Source organism: Anoplophora glabripennis, unplaced genomic scaffold, assembly GCF_000390285.2.
Source record: "Anoplophora glabripennis isolate ALB-LARVAE unplaced genomic scaffold, Agla_2.0 scaffold728, whole genome shotgun sequence".
In the NCBI taxonomy this organism is placed as follows: Eukaryota; Metazoa; Arthropoda; class Insecta; order Coleoptera; family Cerambycidae; genus Anoplophora; species Anoplophora glabripennis.
Genome location: NW_019417136.1, coordinates 147,109 through 164,990, shown reverse-complemented (window position 1 = coordinate 164,990; position 17,882 = coordinate 147,109). Strand labels below are relative to the sequence as shown.

Genomic DNA, 17,882 nt, shown 5'->3' with positions numbered 1-17,882 from the left:
CATCAGTAATAGTTTTTTCTGCATATTTAAGAAGTTATGTTGGAAAATGTTAGAAAAAACACGTCATTTTTGAGTATTTTTGCAGTTTTTATTTTTTTCTGCAAATAGCACAACTTGTTTTCTTGGCACCACCTTATATTTTCATTGTATATATTATTTTCGACCGATTTTTACTAATATCTAATCTACGTCAAGCAAGCCTCCAAGGTTTTGAGCTTAATTCTCTTGGACTATTATTATAATTTTACGAAATAATTCGATATTGGTGTATACTACTGTATACTAAAGAAACGAATTGTTTTTACTCTTGTTCATGAAAAAATTTTTACCTAGATTATAATGAGTACCAAAAACGTTTTTTTTTTAGTTCTTCTGGGAAAGAAGACGTCTAAATACCGACTTAAAACAGCTGTAAGGACTGACGAAAGAGTTCGACTTATGAACGAAATAGTTAGTGGAATTCAAGTAATTAAAATGTACACTTGGGAAAAACCCTTTGAACAGTTGGCACAATATACAAGAAGGTATATAAAAGTTATAGTTGCTAGAACTGCTTATTACTGTAATCATATTTTTAGATTGGAAATAAAACAAATCCGAGCCGCATCAATGGTAAGGGCCATAAATGCATCAGTCTCAATGTTCTTAAACAGGATTGCCCTTTACTTTGCCGTGCTAGCCTATACTCTTGGAGGCAACGTGCTTCAAGCATACTACGTTTTCGTCGTGACATCATTCTACAATGTTTTAAAACAGCCGCTAGTGTTTCATATCCCTCAAGCCATATCTTCATTAGCAGAGGCTTCTGTTTCTGTTAAGAGAATAACAGACTTTTTACTGGTGGAAGAGACGGAAGTAGTACCAAAAACGGTTAATCATGATGTTAAAACTGTAGGTATTTTCTTTCACATCGTCTCTGTTAGGTGGAACTTAACAGGAGAAGAAGTTTTGTCAGATGTAAATTTTAGCGCAAAGAAGAACGAACTTATTGCCATAGTAGGGCCTGTAGGTATGTTATAACGAGCGTTCAAATAAAAACGTGGTCAAGTTGGTTCTGAAAATTTGTACGTAGGGCGTAGCGTATAGCAAATGAACTTAAACGTCATCTGTCAAAGCGCTATATCGCCGCTATCAATTTGAATATTTTCGTTTTAAAAAGCGTTTAAAATGGTGTTTTCTCAAGAACAAAAAGTGTTTATCATAGAGTCCTACTTTAGAAATGGACGCAAGATTGATGGAATATGGAAGTATTCTATTGAGGAATGTTTCATAGAATTTCAAAATCAATTTCCCGGCGTTGTTGAGTACAAAATTTTTCAAAGTGCAGTTCAGCGTTGTGTTAATGTTTTTCGTGAAACGGGCAGTGTAACAAGAAAAGAAGGAAGCGGCCGACCTAAAAAGCGGACTGAAGAATTAAAAGAAAATGTCCAACAAATAATGGAAAATGCGCCAAGAACTTCTGTACGTGTTTTATCACAAATGGTGGGAGTATCAGTCGGTACCTGCCACACAGTGTTAAAAAAAGATTTGCGTTTGTTCTCCTATCGTTTAACTTGTCAGCAAGAACTTCATGAAGTTGATTTTCCGCGACGGGCTGTATTTTGTGAATGGTTTTTAAACAACTACGGTGAACTTCATAATATCACCTTTTTTTCTGATGAAGCCTGGTTTCATTTAAGTGGTTACGTAAACTCACAGAATATGAGAATGTGGTCTTCTGAAAAACCAGATAACTTTTTTGTCGAGGGCCCTCTACACGCTCAAAAAATTGGAGTTTGGTGTGCTCTCAATCGAAGGAGGATTTATGGACCTATTTTTTTTAATGGTACTCTTACTGCGCAAAGGTATAGAGAAGAAATTATCGCTCCTTTTGTTAACCAGCTGGAAGAAAACGAAATTACAAACTTTTACTTTCAACAAGATGGCGCAAGGGCACATACGGCAGGCGAGACGATGAATATGTTGAGGGAAGTTTTCCAAAATCGACTAATAAGTCTCAATGCTGAACATGAATTTCCACCGAGGTCATGTGATATTACGCCGTGTGATTTCTTTTTGTGGCCTTACCTTAAAAACACTATTTTTGAACTGCCTATTCCTGATTTAAACCATCTGCAGGCTCGACTTATAGACAAGATTCGTGAAATTAACAATACCCCGAGCATCTTAGAAAATGTCTTTAATTCTTTGAGGAACAGGTGTGAAAAGTGCTTGGAACAAGGAGGGGGACACTTTCAGCAGCTGCTTTAATTTATTGTTATAACAAGGAGGGGGACACTTTCCGCAGCTCCTTTAATTGTTTGTTATTGTTATCACGATTATTCTTTAAAATAAAGTTATATAGTCATTAACGTTATTGAAACTGACAGCTGCTATACAGCTCGTTGAGAAATGAGGTTAAGTTGGTCGCTATAAGCTACTCCCTACGTCCAATGTGTCAGAGCCAACTTCGACCACGTTTTTATTTGAACGCTCGTTATAATTAATTAATATATAAAAATGATTCCTAAAACCTTCATATACAAGGGCGTTCCAAAGTAAATAGGACTTTTCAAAAATACCTAGTTATTTCTAGGTGAGGCCATCTAATGGCAATTACATGCGTCGGAAAGGTAGATCATTCACTGATGTACTATCAAGATTTCATGGCTTTTGGACGAATATAGAAGCGGAGTTATTGTGTCTGAAGTGACAGTATGTCTGTGTCATCGGTACAAAAATGAGCATCGAATCGTTAATATTGTTTTGTTTTAAACTTGGCAACACCTTTACCGAAACATTTCATTTGATGAACTAAGTTTATGGTGATGATTATTTATCCCGTAGCAGAGTTCATGAATGGTATATGCTGTTTAAAAACGGCCTGAGGACATAAATGATGAACAACATGTTGGCCAACCGAAATTCGTGATTCCATCGAAACTGTGCATGGGTTCATCAGAGATCAGTCAAAATTTTCATTGAAATTTATGGAATTGGAATTGAGCATCTCAAAAACATCAATTTATTGCATTTTGGCCGAACATTTGGGCTACCGAAAAAGTTTTGCACTGTTTATTCCGCATAAATTAACTGATAAAATTGCTCAATTCAACATTCGAAGGACATCATTAAGGAGGCCAAAAAGGACAAAAACTTCATTTACAACATTCTGACTGGCAATGAAACGTTGTGTTCAATATGACCTAGAAACCAAGCGCCAAATTGCCGAGCGGAAGGCGCCAGACGAGCCAAAACCTAAAAAATCTCGTTTGAACAAGTCAAAAGTGATGACCATGTTGATATGCTTTTACGATTCCAAGGACATTGTCCACAAATAGTTCGTTTCACCGGGCCAAACAGTGCACAATTCTAACCTGACCTTTTGAAATGTTTGGTGCATCGTAATCGTCATATTCGGCCAGAATATGGAAACTGGATGCAGGATAATGCGCCATCTCATCAATCGACACTTGTGATCGATTTTTTTTTACTAAAAATCGTATTTGAACTGTCAACTACTCCCCGTATTCACCCGATTTGGCACCGTGCAACTTTTACTTTTTCGGAAAAGTGCGTTAGCTTAGCCGATGAAAGGAAAGCGTTTTGTGGACGAATAAGCCATCCAAAAGGCTTGTAGCGACATCCTGAAGGACATCCTGGCCGATGATCTAATAAGACATTTGACATTTCAATACACCTAATTTTATTTTAGGTGCGGTTGATGGGAACATTTTATTATTGATAACTTTCAACAACTTCACGGACTTCAGCAACGCAATAATGTTTTCAATAACAACAACCATATTGTAGATTTAGTATTTTCTAATTTTAATTGCAATGTTGAAAAATATGATTGCCCTTTAATCAGTAAGGATTGACATCACCCTTCTTTTGTAATGAATTTCACTAGTACAGCCTACAATTTTCCACTGCTATACGATCTTATTTCTCAAACCGATTGCGCTTTTCTCTCCAGTTTTGATGATGTGGAGGATATGTGTTTAAGGTTTTATGAAACATTATACAATTTGTTCGACGTTACTGTTCCTAAGTTTTTGTCGTATATTCGCCGATATCATTATCCTCCTTGGTTTACGTGTGTGGTTATTAAACTAATTCGTGCCAAAGCTGCTGCCCTTAAAAAGTATAAAAATATAAAACTCTTGATTATTACAATGCCTTTAGAGGGATCTCCGTTAAAGATGTAAGCGACAAGCCTAAGATGAAGCCTACAAATCGTTTATATGTGACCTTATCTATCGATCCTAAAAAGTTTTGGAATTTTATTCAGATAAAGAAGGGCTCATAGCGTATTCCAGGTATCATGGTTCACAATAATATTGAGCTCTCTAACCCTACTGATATTATAAATGCCTTTGCTGATTATTTCAACAGTCTCTTTATTCAATCTCATCCAATAGACTCATCTAAATTTCCTGCAAATGATAAACTTCAGTACCTATTGTCATTTCGTCTATCAAAGAGGAAGTTGTCTTACGAGGTCTGCGAAGATCTAAAGACTCCTTCACAATGGGTTTTGGAATATGGATAGTATTCCAAATTTTATTCTAAAAGACCGTTCATCATTTGTTCAACCTTCCACTTTCCCGTCTCTTTGGAAAAAGGCATATGTGTGTCCAATATTTAAATTAAAGTATTTGAATCTACTCTGTATAATGAAAGTAGTGGAAAGTCGACTCTATTTCAAGTCATCCTGAAGGAATTGCCCATCACAAAGGGTAGGTACATTGGACGTAAGTGGTATAATTTCATATGCTTCCCAAGAACCATGGGTATTCTCTGGAACCATAAAAGAAAATATAGGTATTATTTATTATCTCACTAAGAATTTGATATCCATTCATCATCATGGATTTATGTAGAGAAGATCTACCCTTTCAAATCTCACTGTCTTTTCTCATTTATTTCGGAAACCTTGGATGGTGGAGGGCAAGTTGACGTAATATTTACAGATTTCTAAAAAGCCTTCGATCATATAAACCATTACATCTTACTGAAAAAGTTACAAGGATTTATTTTATTAGATTCTTTGATCAGGCTGTTGCAATCGTATTTAGCAAATAGACAATCTGTGGTCAGGTTTCAAAATTTTACCTGTCAAGCTTTTTCCCCCTCTTCAGGGGTGCCTCAAAGCTCTAATTTGGGACCGCTTTTGTTCTTACTTTTTATTAATGATTTTCCGGATATTTTTTCATGTGATTATTTTATTCCCTCGTCAGATCCAAAATGGAGTATGGTTCCATAATATGGTATCCAATATACAATATACATTGGCAAAGGTTGGAGTCAGTTCAAAGGTGGTTTTTAAAATTTGTGGCATTTACGCAAGATGGTGTCTATCCACCACAAGGTTTTAATCATGTAGATCCCTTGACTAATTTATTGGTTAAATCTCCGATATGCAATTTATATAATAAAACTGGAAATCATTGCGATATATTTAATGATAATTTAAATGTACTAAGTCAATTTGTTTATCGTATAGTATAAGTTGTGTTTTATAAGTATTCATATAGGTATGTGCATTTGTGTATTTACGTATGCTTAGTATTGGTAAGTAATGACAATTATTGTATTAGATGTAGGTATTTATTCCTGTAATTGGGTTTAATCTTGTTGGAATAATTAAACTTATTAGTATTATTACATGCTTTTAGAATGTGAAAATCATTGTATTAAGTCGGAATTTAAATAACATAAATCGGGAAAAAAACTTTTTATTGTTCTTATTTTTAAAATGTTTTTTTTTTACTTTGGAACGCATCTTATGCAATTTGAGAAATTTAGCCCTTTAATAAAATTGATATTTAGGTTTAAATTTTGACCATATAATTAGTGTCAGAAAATAAAATTTATCAGTGAAAAGAAAAGTTGAACTAGAAAGATGAAATTCCGTTTTATATTTAATCCATCCTCATATTTTAATTTTCAATTTGCTTTTAAGGCCATTTATAGCAATAATAGCAATATAATAATTTAAATTCAATGAAGTCTTAAAAGGGTTATCAGATTTTGTGGGAAGGTGAGCAATTACTATAAATATTTAGACTGAAATTTGACGCTCTTTATCTTGCATCCGATCAGAAACAGAAATCTAGAGATGCAGGTCATAGGAGTGTGGTGGCCAACGCATTTCACGCAAGTGTTCCTGTATTTATGAACACTCGACAATAGAAAAAATATAGTTGCAAAGCATATTAGTACAAAATAAATTATAAAACTACAATAATTTGACACGAACTGATTTTTTTCATTTTTAAAATCTTATTCACAGCCCTTCACTGAAGTGTTAGTTGAAACACTTAGTTGACTTAATAGTAAACAAAAATGGTACAAACATGGGAACTAATCAGTGCTAGATTATTTAGCATTTGGGTTATCAAAAAATTTGGAGTAGTTACATTTCATAAAAAAGTAATGTTAATATAATATTCGCATACATTAATGTCTATATATACACGGAGGATATTTAGGAACATAATTATCGTTAGTTTATCCAAAAGTGGAACGTATGGACTCCAACTGTCTTAAGTCTGTGTCTATTGCGTATTTAAGCTCTACTTTTTCTATGTTAAGCAATAGAAAATCATCATATGTGAGTAAATTAAATTCCTTAGATTTCTTTACAAAATGGTATCTATAACTTTCGCTTTAAGATCCAAAATGAGCCTAAACATTTATTCAGATATCTGCGTCAAGCCCTTCACTGAAGTCATTTTAAAAATCAGTGGTTTTAGATCTTTTTGCCCAAGTGCCTATTACACGAACTTTTGATGCTATCATATTCTTTCAATTTAGTTTCAATTTTTTATTTAAGGTAGTGGGAAGTCGACTCTATTTCAAGTCATCCTAAAGGAATTGCCCATCACAAAGGGTACATTGCACGTAAGTGGTATAATTTCATATGCTTCCCAAGAACCATGGCTATTCTCTGGAACCATAAAAGAAAATATATTGTTTGGTGAAGAAATGAATTTAACAAGATACAAGGAAGTTTGCCGCGTGTGCGCCTTGGAAAAAGATTTTTCATTTTTACAAAATGGAGATGAAACAATTGTCGGCGACAAAGGTATCACCTTAAGCGGCGGCCAAAAAGCTAGAATCAATTTGGCCAGAGCGGTTTATAAAAATGCAGAGATCTACTTGCTCGATGACCCACTGTCCGCTGTAGATATGCACGTGGGTAAACAGTTGTACGATAATTGCATTTTAGATTTTTTAAGAGGCAAGTGTGTACTATTAATCACTCATCAACTTCAATATCTCAGAAACGTGAACAGGATTTATGTGATTAAAAACGGTGTGTTGGATACTTGTGAATCGTTTGATCAATTTGATTCTGTTCATAATGAGGAATCAGATAACTATAAAAACGACACTAAAGGTTTAGAGGAACCGCTATTGTCACGAAATAATACAGAAACCAAGGAGCATAAACAAAGTGGCACTATACAAAGTAATGTGTACAGAAAGTATATTAAATTCGGAGGAGGTTACTCTACGGGAATTTTAATTATATCTCTTTTCATCATTGCACAATTTTTAGCGAGTACTGTAGATTACTTTTTAACATACTGGTTAGTTATATAATTTTTTTCCATAAATCAATTTGTTCGATGTCAATTATTTGCAGGGTAAATTTGGAAGAGTCCAAAGTGAACAGGACTACTGAGGAGATTGGATTCCTTAATGATTTATTTATGTATAGAGATAATTGTCTATATTTATATTCCTCGTTGATATGTTCGATAATACTTGCAACAATTATAAGATCTACGTCGTTTATGCAGGTTTGCATGAACGCGTCAAAGAGGTTGTACTACAATATGTCAGCCAGCATCTTAAACACCAACATTAAATTCTTCTATACAAATCCAGCTGGTAGGATATTGAACCGGTTTTCTAAAGACGTAGGATTAATTGATGAATTCTTACCTTTAGTTGTATTGGAAACATTGCAGGTAAAATAAATGAGTATTAAAAATCACAGCAATAATTGAGATATATACTAATTATTTCAGGTTCTCTTCAATGTAATATCGATAACAGCGTTAGTGTCTATAGTTAATCCTTGGATCCTAATACCTACTGGTGTTGTACTAATAATATTTTACTGGTTAAAATCGTTTTTCCTGGCAAGCAGTCAAAATTTAAAGAGAATGGAAGCGACGGGTATATATGTTTTATTCGATTTAAACAAAATTATGATTTATTTTCTTCATCAGCAAGAAGTCCAGTTTTTTCTCACATAAGCGATTCCATGAGAGGTGTAGCAACAATTAGAGCACTGAACGCTGAGGATTATTTAGTTCGTGAATTTGAGTTTAAACAAAATTCTCATAGTTCAGCGTTTTATTTGTTTATGGCTTGTAACAGGACTTTTGGATTCTGGTTGGATTTTAATTGTGTGGTCTACACTGGAATTGTAATTATGAGCCTTTTGTTAATGCTAGATAGTAAGAATGCTACATATGGTCCTTTATCAAACAACAGTTAATTAATACATTTTTAGAAACAACTGGAGGAAATGTTGGTTTAGCTATTACTCAAAGCTTATCTTTAGTTGGTATGCTTCAGTTTGGTATACGCCAGTGGAGTGAAATGGAAAATCAGATGACTGCTGTAGAAAGAGCAGTGGAATATGCTGAATTTAAACCAGAAGCTGATACTAACAACGGCGAAAGATCTGAATTCAAAGATTGGCTCAAGTTAGGTTGTATCCAATTCAAGAACGTTTCTTTAAAATATAATCTACAAGAATTATCTGTTTTGAACAATATCAATGTAACCATTAAGGCTAAAGAAAAAGTTGGCATAGTTGGAAGAACAGGTGCAGGAAAATCATCCCTGGTGGTAGCTCTACTTCGTTTAGTTAATACGGAAGGATCAGTAACAATAGATAATATCGACACAAAAACTATTCCTTTGAAGTTGTTACGTTCGAAAATATCTATAATTCCTCAAGATCCAGTCTTATTTCAGGCAACTTTGCGCTGGAATTTGGACCCCTTTGATGAGTATAAAGACGATCAGTTGTGGGCCGCTCTTAAAGAAGTGCAGCTAGATCGTTTAGTTGAAGAACAACCTGGTGGATTATACAGTAAGGTATATGAAAATGGTTCTAATTTCAGCGTAGGACAAAAGCAGTTGTTATGTATAGCCAGAGCGCTTGTACGGAAAAATAAGATTCTTATTTTGGACGAGGCAACATCTAGTGTCGACCCAGAAACTGATACACTCATTCAAAATTCAATAAGGGATAAATTTAGTGACTGCACTGTTTTAACGATAGGTATGTGTAGGTAAAACAAATTTGTTTGAGCTCTGAGGGTGGGATGCGCAATGGCAAAGTAGTGGAAGGGGGAACAGAGCCTATTTTATTTTGAGCTTCCATTAGTGAGGATCAATTTCCCCCCTCCCTTCACATCAAGTACGCTCTCTTTTTTGATTTGCACATTTCAGAGCTCGAGTGAAATTTGTGACAACCACATTTTTTAAGACAAACACCTATTTATGAGGCAATAATCTAAACCAATTAATATGTCATTTAAAGACTAAGTGGAATATCAGACAAAATTAGATAATTGTACTTTCCAGCCCACAGACTCCGGACTATAATGGATTCCGACAAAATAATGGTGCTCGAGACAGGATCTGTAGTTGAGTTTGACCATCCGTATAATCTTTTGCAAAACAAAGAGTCGACATTTTATGAGCTGCTAACTACGACAGAGGATTCAGACTTTTTAGATTTAACGCGAATTGCGGAACAGGTAATTTATTTATTTAATTGATTGTGTGATTAAAGAAAATCTGTACTCTTTCAGAACTTCAAGAAAAATAACGGTAGCTGATAATAGGGTAACAGTTAGGTAATGTTAATCGCATTGTAAATAAAAAACATTTAGTTGTATCTCAAATTTACTGAAATATAAGACATTGCTACATTGTAATGTCAAAAATAGTTAAAATTTTCTTGACAACCTCTAATTCCGCAAATATTCCCTACGAAATATTGTTAGATTTAGATCCTTTGTAATTTGTTTTGATATGCAAGTTCCATTTTGACCTAAAATAGAGTGTATATTTTAATTAAGTATATACGGGTGTTCTGAAAGTGATTCTACGGATTAAAATAATAGCATTATGTAATGAAAATTATTTCGAATTGTCAATTGTTTGCAAGTTACAGCTTGTCAAAAATCAATTTTTTATATTTTTTCTATTTAAATCACTTATTTAAATTAAGTTCGATTAGTTTCTCATTTTGCACACCCATTAGTAGATGAATCTATATTGGTCCAGTCAGAGAAAGTTTCATAATGCGCTGCTAGATGGCACTTTACCTAGAACTCAAAATTTGTTTTGTTCATACCTTTTTTTCTTGCTAGACATCACAGAAATTTAAACATCATTGAAAAGAGAAACAATATCAGAAGAAATTATGTACTCTTTATTCAAAACGTTAAATTTAACCGTTTAGCAGGAAATCGCTATTAAATTGTTTCAAACATCAAATTTTGATAATTCTGCAATTAATCAAGTTGCCATGCTGTAATACATTCCTTTCTAAAACCAGCTTCGTTAGTAAATAAAATATTGTTAGTAAATTCATTATAATCATCTTATTTTTCCACAAGGCTATTACAGAGCCGAAAACAATTATTATGGTGAAAAATCAAATTCATACCCGCTTTAAACAATTTTTGTTGTAATTCGTAACACCAAAATTACTAATGATGTTTATTTGAAGCATGGCAACTTGATTAATTACAGAAAGAATTATCAAAAATTTGATGTTTAATAACACATTAATCATTTATCGGCTTGAATAAAGAGTATATATATTTTTTTGATATTGTTTCTCTTTTCAATAATTTTTAATTTCTGTGATGTTTAGCAAGAGAAAAAGTTATGAACAAAACAAATTTTTGAGTTCTAGGTAAAGTGCCCTCTAGCAGGGGATAATGAAACTTTTCTCTGACATGTCCAATAGAGCTTCATCTACTTAGTGGGTGTGCCAAATGAGAGACTATTCGAACTTGCATTGAATAAGTTATTTAAATAGAAAAATAAAAACAATTGAACTTTGATAAGCTGTAACTTACAAACAATTAACAATTCGAAAAAAATGCAGCTAGCGCCCTCTATGAACTTTAACCAAAATGTGAACAGATTTCAATTCCTCTACTCAACGAACTCCAATCATCAAAATTTTGTGAGGATATTTGCATTTGTTAAGGAATAAATTAAAAAAACTGAAATAATATTTTACATTTAACACCCTGTATCTCTTTAACTATCAACTTTTGGACTAAGGTAAGTTCGGCTAAATCGCAATATTTTTACTTGGAGAATCTACCCATGAATTTTGGCCCATTACGTCGCGACCACCCTGTATATAGGGTGGTTCAGATTTTAATAGACAAATTTCGAGAAAGTACTAAACAACAAAAATTAACATCATTTTGCTCTCTAAACATAGGCACAGAAAGCCACCGTTTATGGCATACAGGGCGTTGAAATTAATAAAATTAAAACAATTTTTTTAAATATCTGGAAAACAGCTAGAACAAAATTATCCAAATTTAGCATAACATTTTTAAATTAAAGTAAAAATACTAGAGTTATTTTTATATGTAGGTATTCTGGCATAAGTCCAATAATAAAATAATGTTACATAATTTAACCACAGACAATATGTATAGCTTATCGCTCTATATTGTCTGTGATTTAACTAAACCTAATCCATTTGGTAAAACACCTAAAAATTTATATCAAACATGTATCTATTATTCTTAGTGAAAATTTATTGTTTTTGCTATAATAATATTAATTTTAAATCTAACGTAGGAATTACATAATCAACTGAAATATTTTTTATAATAATTTACATTTAAATACATGTTATATGAAAATTTAATTGTATATATTTTGGGCTTTTTTGAGTAAGAGATGAAACATCGTATTATTATTAAAAAAGTGTCATATTTTTCCAAAAATCTCAGAGATGTTTGACTTAGGATTATTAAAATTAAATTTGGGCTAATAAATTTATCCAATTAAGGGAGAAACTCCAATAGATTGTGAGAGTGTATTTTTTGTATGGAAAGTATTGTTAACAAGAATCCTGATTTTGACGAACCGATTATTTTGGAAACTGAACTCAATCATCAAGTGTTTAGTCATTGACTTAAAAATTTTATCATTATTTTTGTAAGCTGTACCCTTAGCTGTTTTAGGAATTTTTACAGCAATATTCTTTTAGACTGCTGATGTGTACAATAAATTTCTATACATATTTTTTTATCAAATATTTACATTAAAAAACATCTCAAATTTATTCTATGTACTAATCTTATTTTGAACTTAAAAAATAATAATTTATTAAAGCCTTGTTTTTAGAATAAAGTGTGTTAAAGTCTTCTAAAGTTCTAGAAACTACATTAGAAACTAAAAGCACTAGTTGAATTTGGCAAATTAATTAATGGCACTGAAATTTTGTTCATCCTGACAGCGCATACCAATGTCTGCGTCACTGATAGACAGATTTGTATATCGACTTAGTGAATAAATTATTAGAGCCAGTTTTCATCTATCTACATCAAATATCTTGACATATTTAAATTTCTCTTAAATTTGAATCCCCTACATCCCGGAAACCAAGCACTACCCAATCCATGTTTATGGGAACTTTATTTCTTATTTTGTGAAGTTCTATCATTTGCTGTGCGCAATTTGGGACACTTAGTTTATAGATACAATTTTGTGAAAAATATATACACCCCGCAAATAATTTTCTTCTAATTTTTACGTTTTAATACATAAATCAATAGACTTCAAGTTTTTAGTGATATTGTGTGTCCAGCAATTACACTAACAATATCTAGTAAATAGCTAAAATAATTTGTTGTTAGAATCACCACGATAAAAATTAAAAAAATACATTTAAATTTAAGGGTTTCTTTCTTACTTACCATTACTAGAATTTCCATGGTAACTTATATTGCCAAAATCAACATTTTCCAAAGGTTGCGAAGGATAAAATTCGCACAGAGCCGGTAACTTAGAACTACATTTCACCACCCTCCACATCCTATCTGAGTCTAACACGACGCAATCCTCGTTTCTGTGCTTAGACCTTGGATGACCTGGTCCCCACGCCCTGTATCTGAAACAACTAAGCTTCGAGCCATTTAGAGTTCTAAAATTGCCCTCCTCGTTGATGTCGTTCAGACCGATATATGCCACTTTATACCAGTCTTGAAGGGTGTCATTTATGTACTGGGATAAATGGTTAGTTCTGATCTCAGAAAGAACATTTGCTAGGTGGGCTCCGATATTTTGACATTTTTCTGTGGATCTGTTATAATTATGTTTTTCTTCAATCAACCCAAAAAGACCGATAGATTTGATACAAGTTGAATTCTCTGTCACTGTAATAAATGAATGGTCTTGTGATACGCAATCATTAGGGATCGGAAACTTTGTGGTGACAATCGAATAAATAAACAATAGTAGTCTATATTATGGTAGTAAGCGGCAATACACGTTTTAGTAGCAGAGATCGGCTAAATCTGTGGTCAAGCCGTGTGCCGCTCTACGCTCACAATACACAATACTACTGACTGCCATAAAACATGTGCCATATACTCGACCAAGCAAAGCGTCAAACACACGCGCAAACGACAATGAAATGCAGCACCAAAGTCCCTCAGCAAAAAAAACTGGATTGTTCACAGGCACATTAGGCAAACAGAGCAGGTATTATGGTGTCGCTAGATAAGTATCGAATAAATTGATCGATGCGAAACTTTAGATCAGGCAGACATGTACATGTACATATTATTATTGTACAATTATGCAAATAGTGGGATTACTAAAATGGGAAGTAGTTAATCCTACGTCACCATTAGTAAAAATAGCATCTATTAAAAACTTTGACTATTTTAGATATGCACCTGTGACCTCGGTAAATGTTGAACGATAATTTTGATTTTGAATGGGTATTTACCGATCTCCGGAGACGATTGACTGCGGAATACTTAGGACAACTGTTAATTACTTTCCACAATCGCTTTTCCTATGAGTAAGAAATTGATTTCTATAATATATTATATATCTATATGTCAAGATTGTCATTTATGAAAAGCCTTTTGTTGGGAATTTGTTGTACTAATTTAAAAGTAGCAGTTATGTATTGCCAGTGTCGTGTTAGTTTTTTTTTATTTTTAAAAAATATTGTGTAAATTACTGCCCAAAAAAAGGAGTTTTTTTCTTTGAAAGATGATGAATGTTGCCCAGGTTGAATAGAATATTTTGATTTTAATGAAAATTAAAGAAAAAGAAATAATAGCAATTTCATTTAAACTACACTGAGAGAATTTCTTTGTTACGGTTAGTAAAAATCCATTAACCGTAACAAAATATCTGCATTAAATAGGCGCCAAGTGAGTTGCCTTCCTACCACAAGAAAAACTGCTTTGCTGGAAGGAACTCACTTGCAGTAAGTAGTTTTGCTATAATCTCTTTGCTACCTCAAGTAAGTCAACTCATTAACCACAAACGACTCAACTCATTAACCCCAAACGAGTGAACTCATTAAATATTTGCATTTGTTAAGGAATAAATTAAAAAAACTAAGCGAGTGAACTCCGTATTTACTATTTTTCGGTGTTGTTGGCTCTCCTCACTCTTTCGTGCACCATGCAATGCAACTTAAATGTACATATTTTCAAACAAGCATAAAATGAAAATCCCCATTCGAGAAGTAAGAGTTTGTATCCAGCCTGCATTGTGTGCATGTAATCACGCATGCATATAAGTATTATTGCATACCTACGCAAACACTCTAATTGAAAACTTTCTGTCGGTTGTTAGACAACTGAAAACTGACTCAACACTCGATCACTAAACATCTATTTATTATAAAGGACCCATCGACTAACGATTGACGAACGTATATCCAGTGCTTACGTGTTACAGCAAAATGGCGATACCTCTAACTTCTCTATGGACGAAACCATGGTCAGTATAAGGCACGCGTAATCGCGCATGCGCACTGAGCCGAATTCCGGTTTATTCTGGAAATTATTAAGTGAGGCCTCAGTTACAGTAAGTGAGCCCTAATTTGCTACAAATAAGGACTGACTAACCCCAATTGGATCAATTCTAAAAAAATACATTCACTTACGCGAGCAAAGCAACACACTTGGGACAGATAGAGAGTCGACTAAAATAAAATTTCAACTGAACTATCATATAGCCACAATACTTTTCTTTGTTGTGGTAGCAAACACCTTTCAGCGAAACGCATTTACTTGTGGCAGCATGAATTTTTTTCTGTGAGAGCAAAAATTTTACCTACTGTAGCTAAAATATCTTAACAAAGCCCCTCACCTGGTGGATTTCTTTCAGTGTATGAAATAGAATATACAGAGTATCCTAATATTCCGTGTAACTACCAAGATTCTTGGAGTCAAAATAATTAATACTGCTAGATATTCGATATAGCCCTTAAAATGGATGAAAAAAAAAATAATAATTTTCTTCAAATAATTAAACGTTTTATCTAATTTAAATGAAATTGGTTATATTAGTTTACAGAAATGGGAATAATATACTTACATTCTCTATAAATATGCTCATATTTTTTTGCAGGTTCTTAATTTATGACAAAGATTTTCTCCAAGCTGTTCATATTTTTTTTAAAAATTCAAATAATTTTCGCGTATTTTATTAATCTTCACCAAGATATTTTTGATAAGAAAATCTAATTTAACTGGAATCAAAACTTTAGGAAGTTTCGAAAATTCTACAAATACGCCCTCGTAATAATTTAAACTGAATTTTTCGAAAAGGGTTTACTTAATCAAAACTAAACAAGAGTATTTTTTTCTCTAATAGTCTGAAAATCAACAATTTTCAAAACTTCAAATGAGTAAAAATGAGTAGTAGAGAAGACATACGAAATTTTGAGGTAAAACAGTATCGGTCACTTTCTAAAACTACCCTTTATAGTCCACAGTACAGGCCCCCTCTAGAAAGTTGATTACCACATACTTTATAACTCCTGAGGCGCTTCTTGAAAGAGAAAAAGGGATTTTTATATCAAGTATAATATTAATTTATTTAGAAATAATGCATTATGCACCAAGATCGTATTAATCGCCTCAAAAATAACTTCATTTGTTTATAACTTTTAAATTTTTAAGCATAAAATAAGCAATATTATAATTATTTATTAGAAACAAATAATAATTTACATAATAATAATTAATAACCATTTATAAATTTGAAATTTTTGGCGTGAAAAATTTAAATTTCATCACGTTTATTGATTTATTGATTTTTTAATAATTTTCGGACATTAAATTGTCGGACACTTATATCACTATTTTGTACAGTAGATTTAAAAGTGAAAAAATTGAAAATTAGATATGTGGTAATCGATTTTTCATACCCTGTGAAAATTCCGATTTCCAGCTGTCGGACTTAAAAAACGCGGCTTGAAATTTGTCGGACAACAATACTTTAAGACTGAATTAATTATTTACAATTAATTTTACTAAAAATTACGTATGTGGTAATTGATTTTCAATACCCTGTTATTTTGGCATGTTTCGACCGGTAGACACGTCAATGTCGGAGGAATTTCTGTCGGACAAATTTAAATCGGCATTCGCAACAAAATTTCCAGTTACTTAAGCTAAAAATAAAAGATGTGGTCTTGAGTTTTCAAGACCCCGGGAAATTGCCATGTTTTTAGACTTTTCCGAGTGGAAAAGCGGAGGAATCGAGAAAAGTCGTAGAGGAAAAATGTGGTAGACGCGTCAAAACGAAGCGCCTCAGGAGTTATAAAGTATGTGGTAATCAACTTTCCAGGGGGGGCCTGTACTGTGGACTATTACCCTTTACACAAGATGGAATTTGAATATTATGAATAAAGTATCTCAAGACACTTTCAAGATAGGTAATGGAAAACAACATTTACGGGGAACGCCCCTTAATTTATATAAAAAGCTGAGCTTATTAAGATCACTCTAAAAATAATGTTAATTTGATCATATGAACAAATTTCATATACACGCAGAAAGCAAATCAGTCGTGCTTCCTTGAATAAACATTTTTAATTTTTACTGAAGTCATTAGTGCGTATTTGGGAGATTCTAATACACCTTCACTCTTTGGCTAACTTTGCTACTGAATTAAAATAAATGTTTTCTCCTATTTAGACCAATCTACTACCTCTATGAAAATGTCAGTGCCTTTTGGGATATGGGTAAGTGATACCGCTAAGTTAAATTCACAGGGCTATGTTCCAGTAGGTGTTGACTTTTGAATGGAAGTAATCAGTAAAATATTTAATTTAGTATCAAACTTAGCAAAAAATAAAATAAACTTTAAATAGATTGGAATACCTTCAAATACTCAGCTAAGTGACTACTAACAAATTGAAAATTTGTTCCTCGGAATAAAGGAATTTAGCGGATATAGTCATTTACATATAATTCACACTTACTGCTCAAATTTCCATATGCACTGTAGTAATCGAATGTTAAATCAGCTACAAGTGTTATACCATTCTTTGTTTCTGGACATCCTAGCACATGACAATTTTGACTAAAATTCCGATAGTTCGATGCTTCTTCAGGACTGAAATTGAAAGCCAGGCCGTTTCTCTGCCTAGTAAACTCCATGCAATCTTGCAGATTAGATGTTCTCGTCCAAGAAATAACAGGTATGTTGGATTTATAACAATCCCTTACTTTGTAATATTTCAAATGTCTGTCGTAGATTTCACAAAGGCTTCTACTAGATATTAACCTAACAGAACTAGCGAATAGAAATATGTAAAGAACCAGTTTCAGCGAATGCAT

The 17,882-nt window shown here is 32.9% G+C and overlaps 2 protein-coding genes across 2 annotated transcripts in view; one reads left to right on the top strand and one right to left on the bottom strand.

Annotated features, from left to right (window-relative positions):
* LOC108910885 (probable multidrug resistance-associated protein lethal(2)03659) overlaps nt 1–9,967 on the top strand; it is a 26,616-nt gene extending 16,649 nt beyond the window's left edge. The window contains exons 5-13 of the mRNA XM_018715628.1: nt 368–524; nt 579–1,009; nt 6,821–7,580; nt 7,637–7,964; nt 8,025–8,175; nt 8,229–8,459; nt 8,516–9,295; nt 9,601–9,776; nt 9,831–9,967. Of these exons, the coding sequence (XP_018571144.1) occupies nt 368–524; nt 579–1,009; nt 6,821–7,580; nt 7,637–7,964; nt 8,025–8,175; nt 8,229–8,459; nt 8,516–9,295; nt 9,601–9,776; nt 9,831–9,857 (3,041 nt within the window). The 3' untranslated portion in view covers nt 9,858–9,967. The remainder of the gene's footprint in view (nt 1–367; nt 525–578; nt 1,010–6,820; nt 7,581–7,636; nt 7,965–8,024; nt 8,176–8,228; nt 8,460–8,515; nt 9,296–9,600; nt 9,777–9,830) is intronic.
* LOC108910878 lies at nt 9,961–17,882 on the bottom strand. Its single transcript, XM_018715619.1, has 3 exons — nt 17,525–17,882; nt 12,981–13,439; nt 9,961–10,072 (listed from the first exon to the last, which is right to left on the bottom strand). The coding sequence occupies exons 1-3, from the start codon at nt 17,880–17,882 to the stop codon at nt 9,990–9,992; spliced, it is 900 nt and encodes a 299-aa protein (XP_018571135.1). The 3' UTR covers nt 9,961–9,989.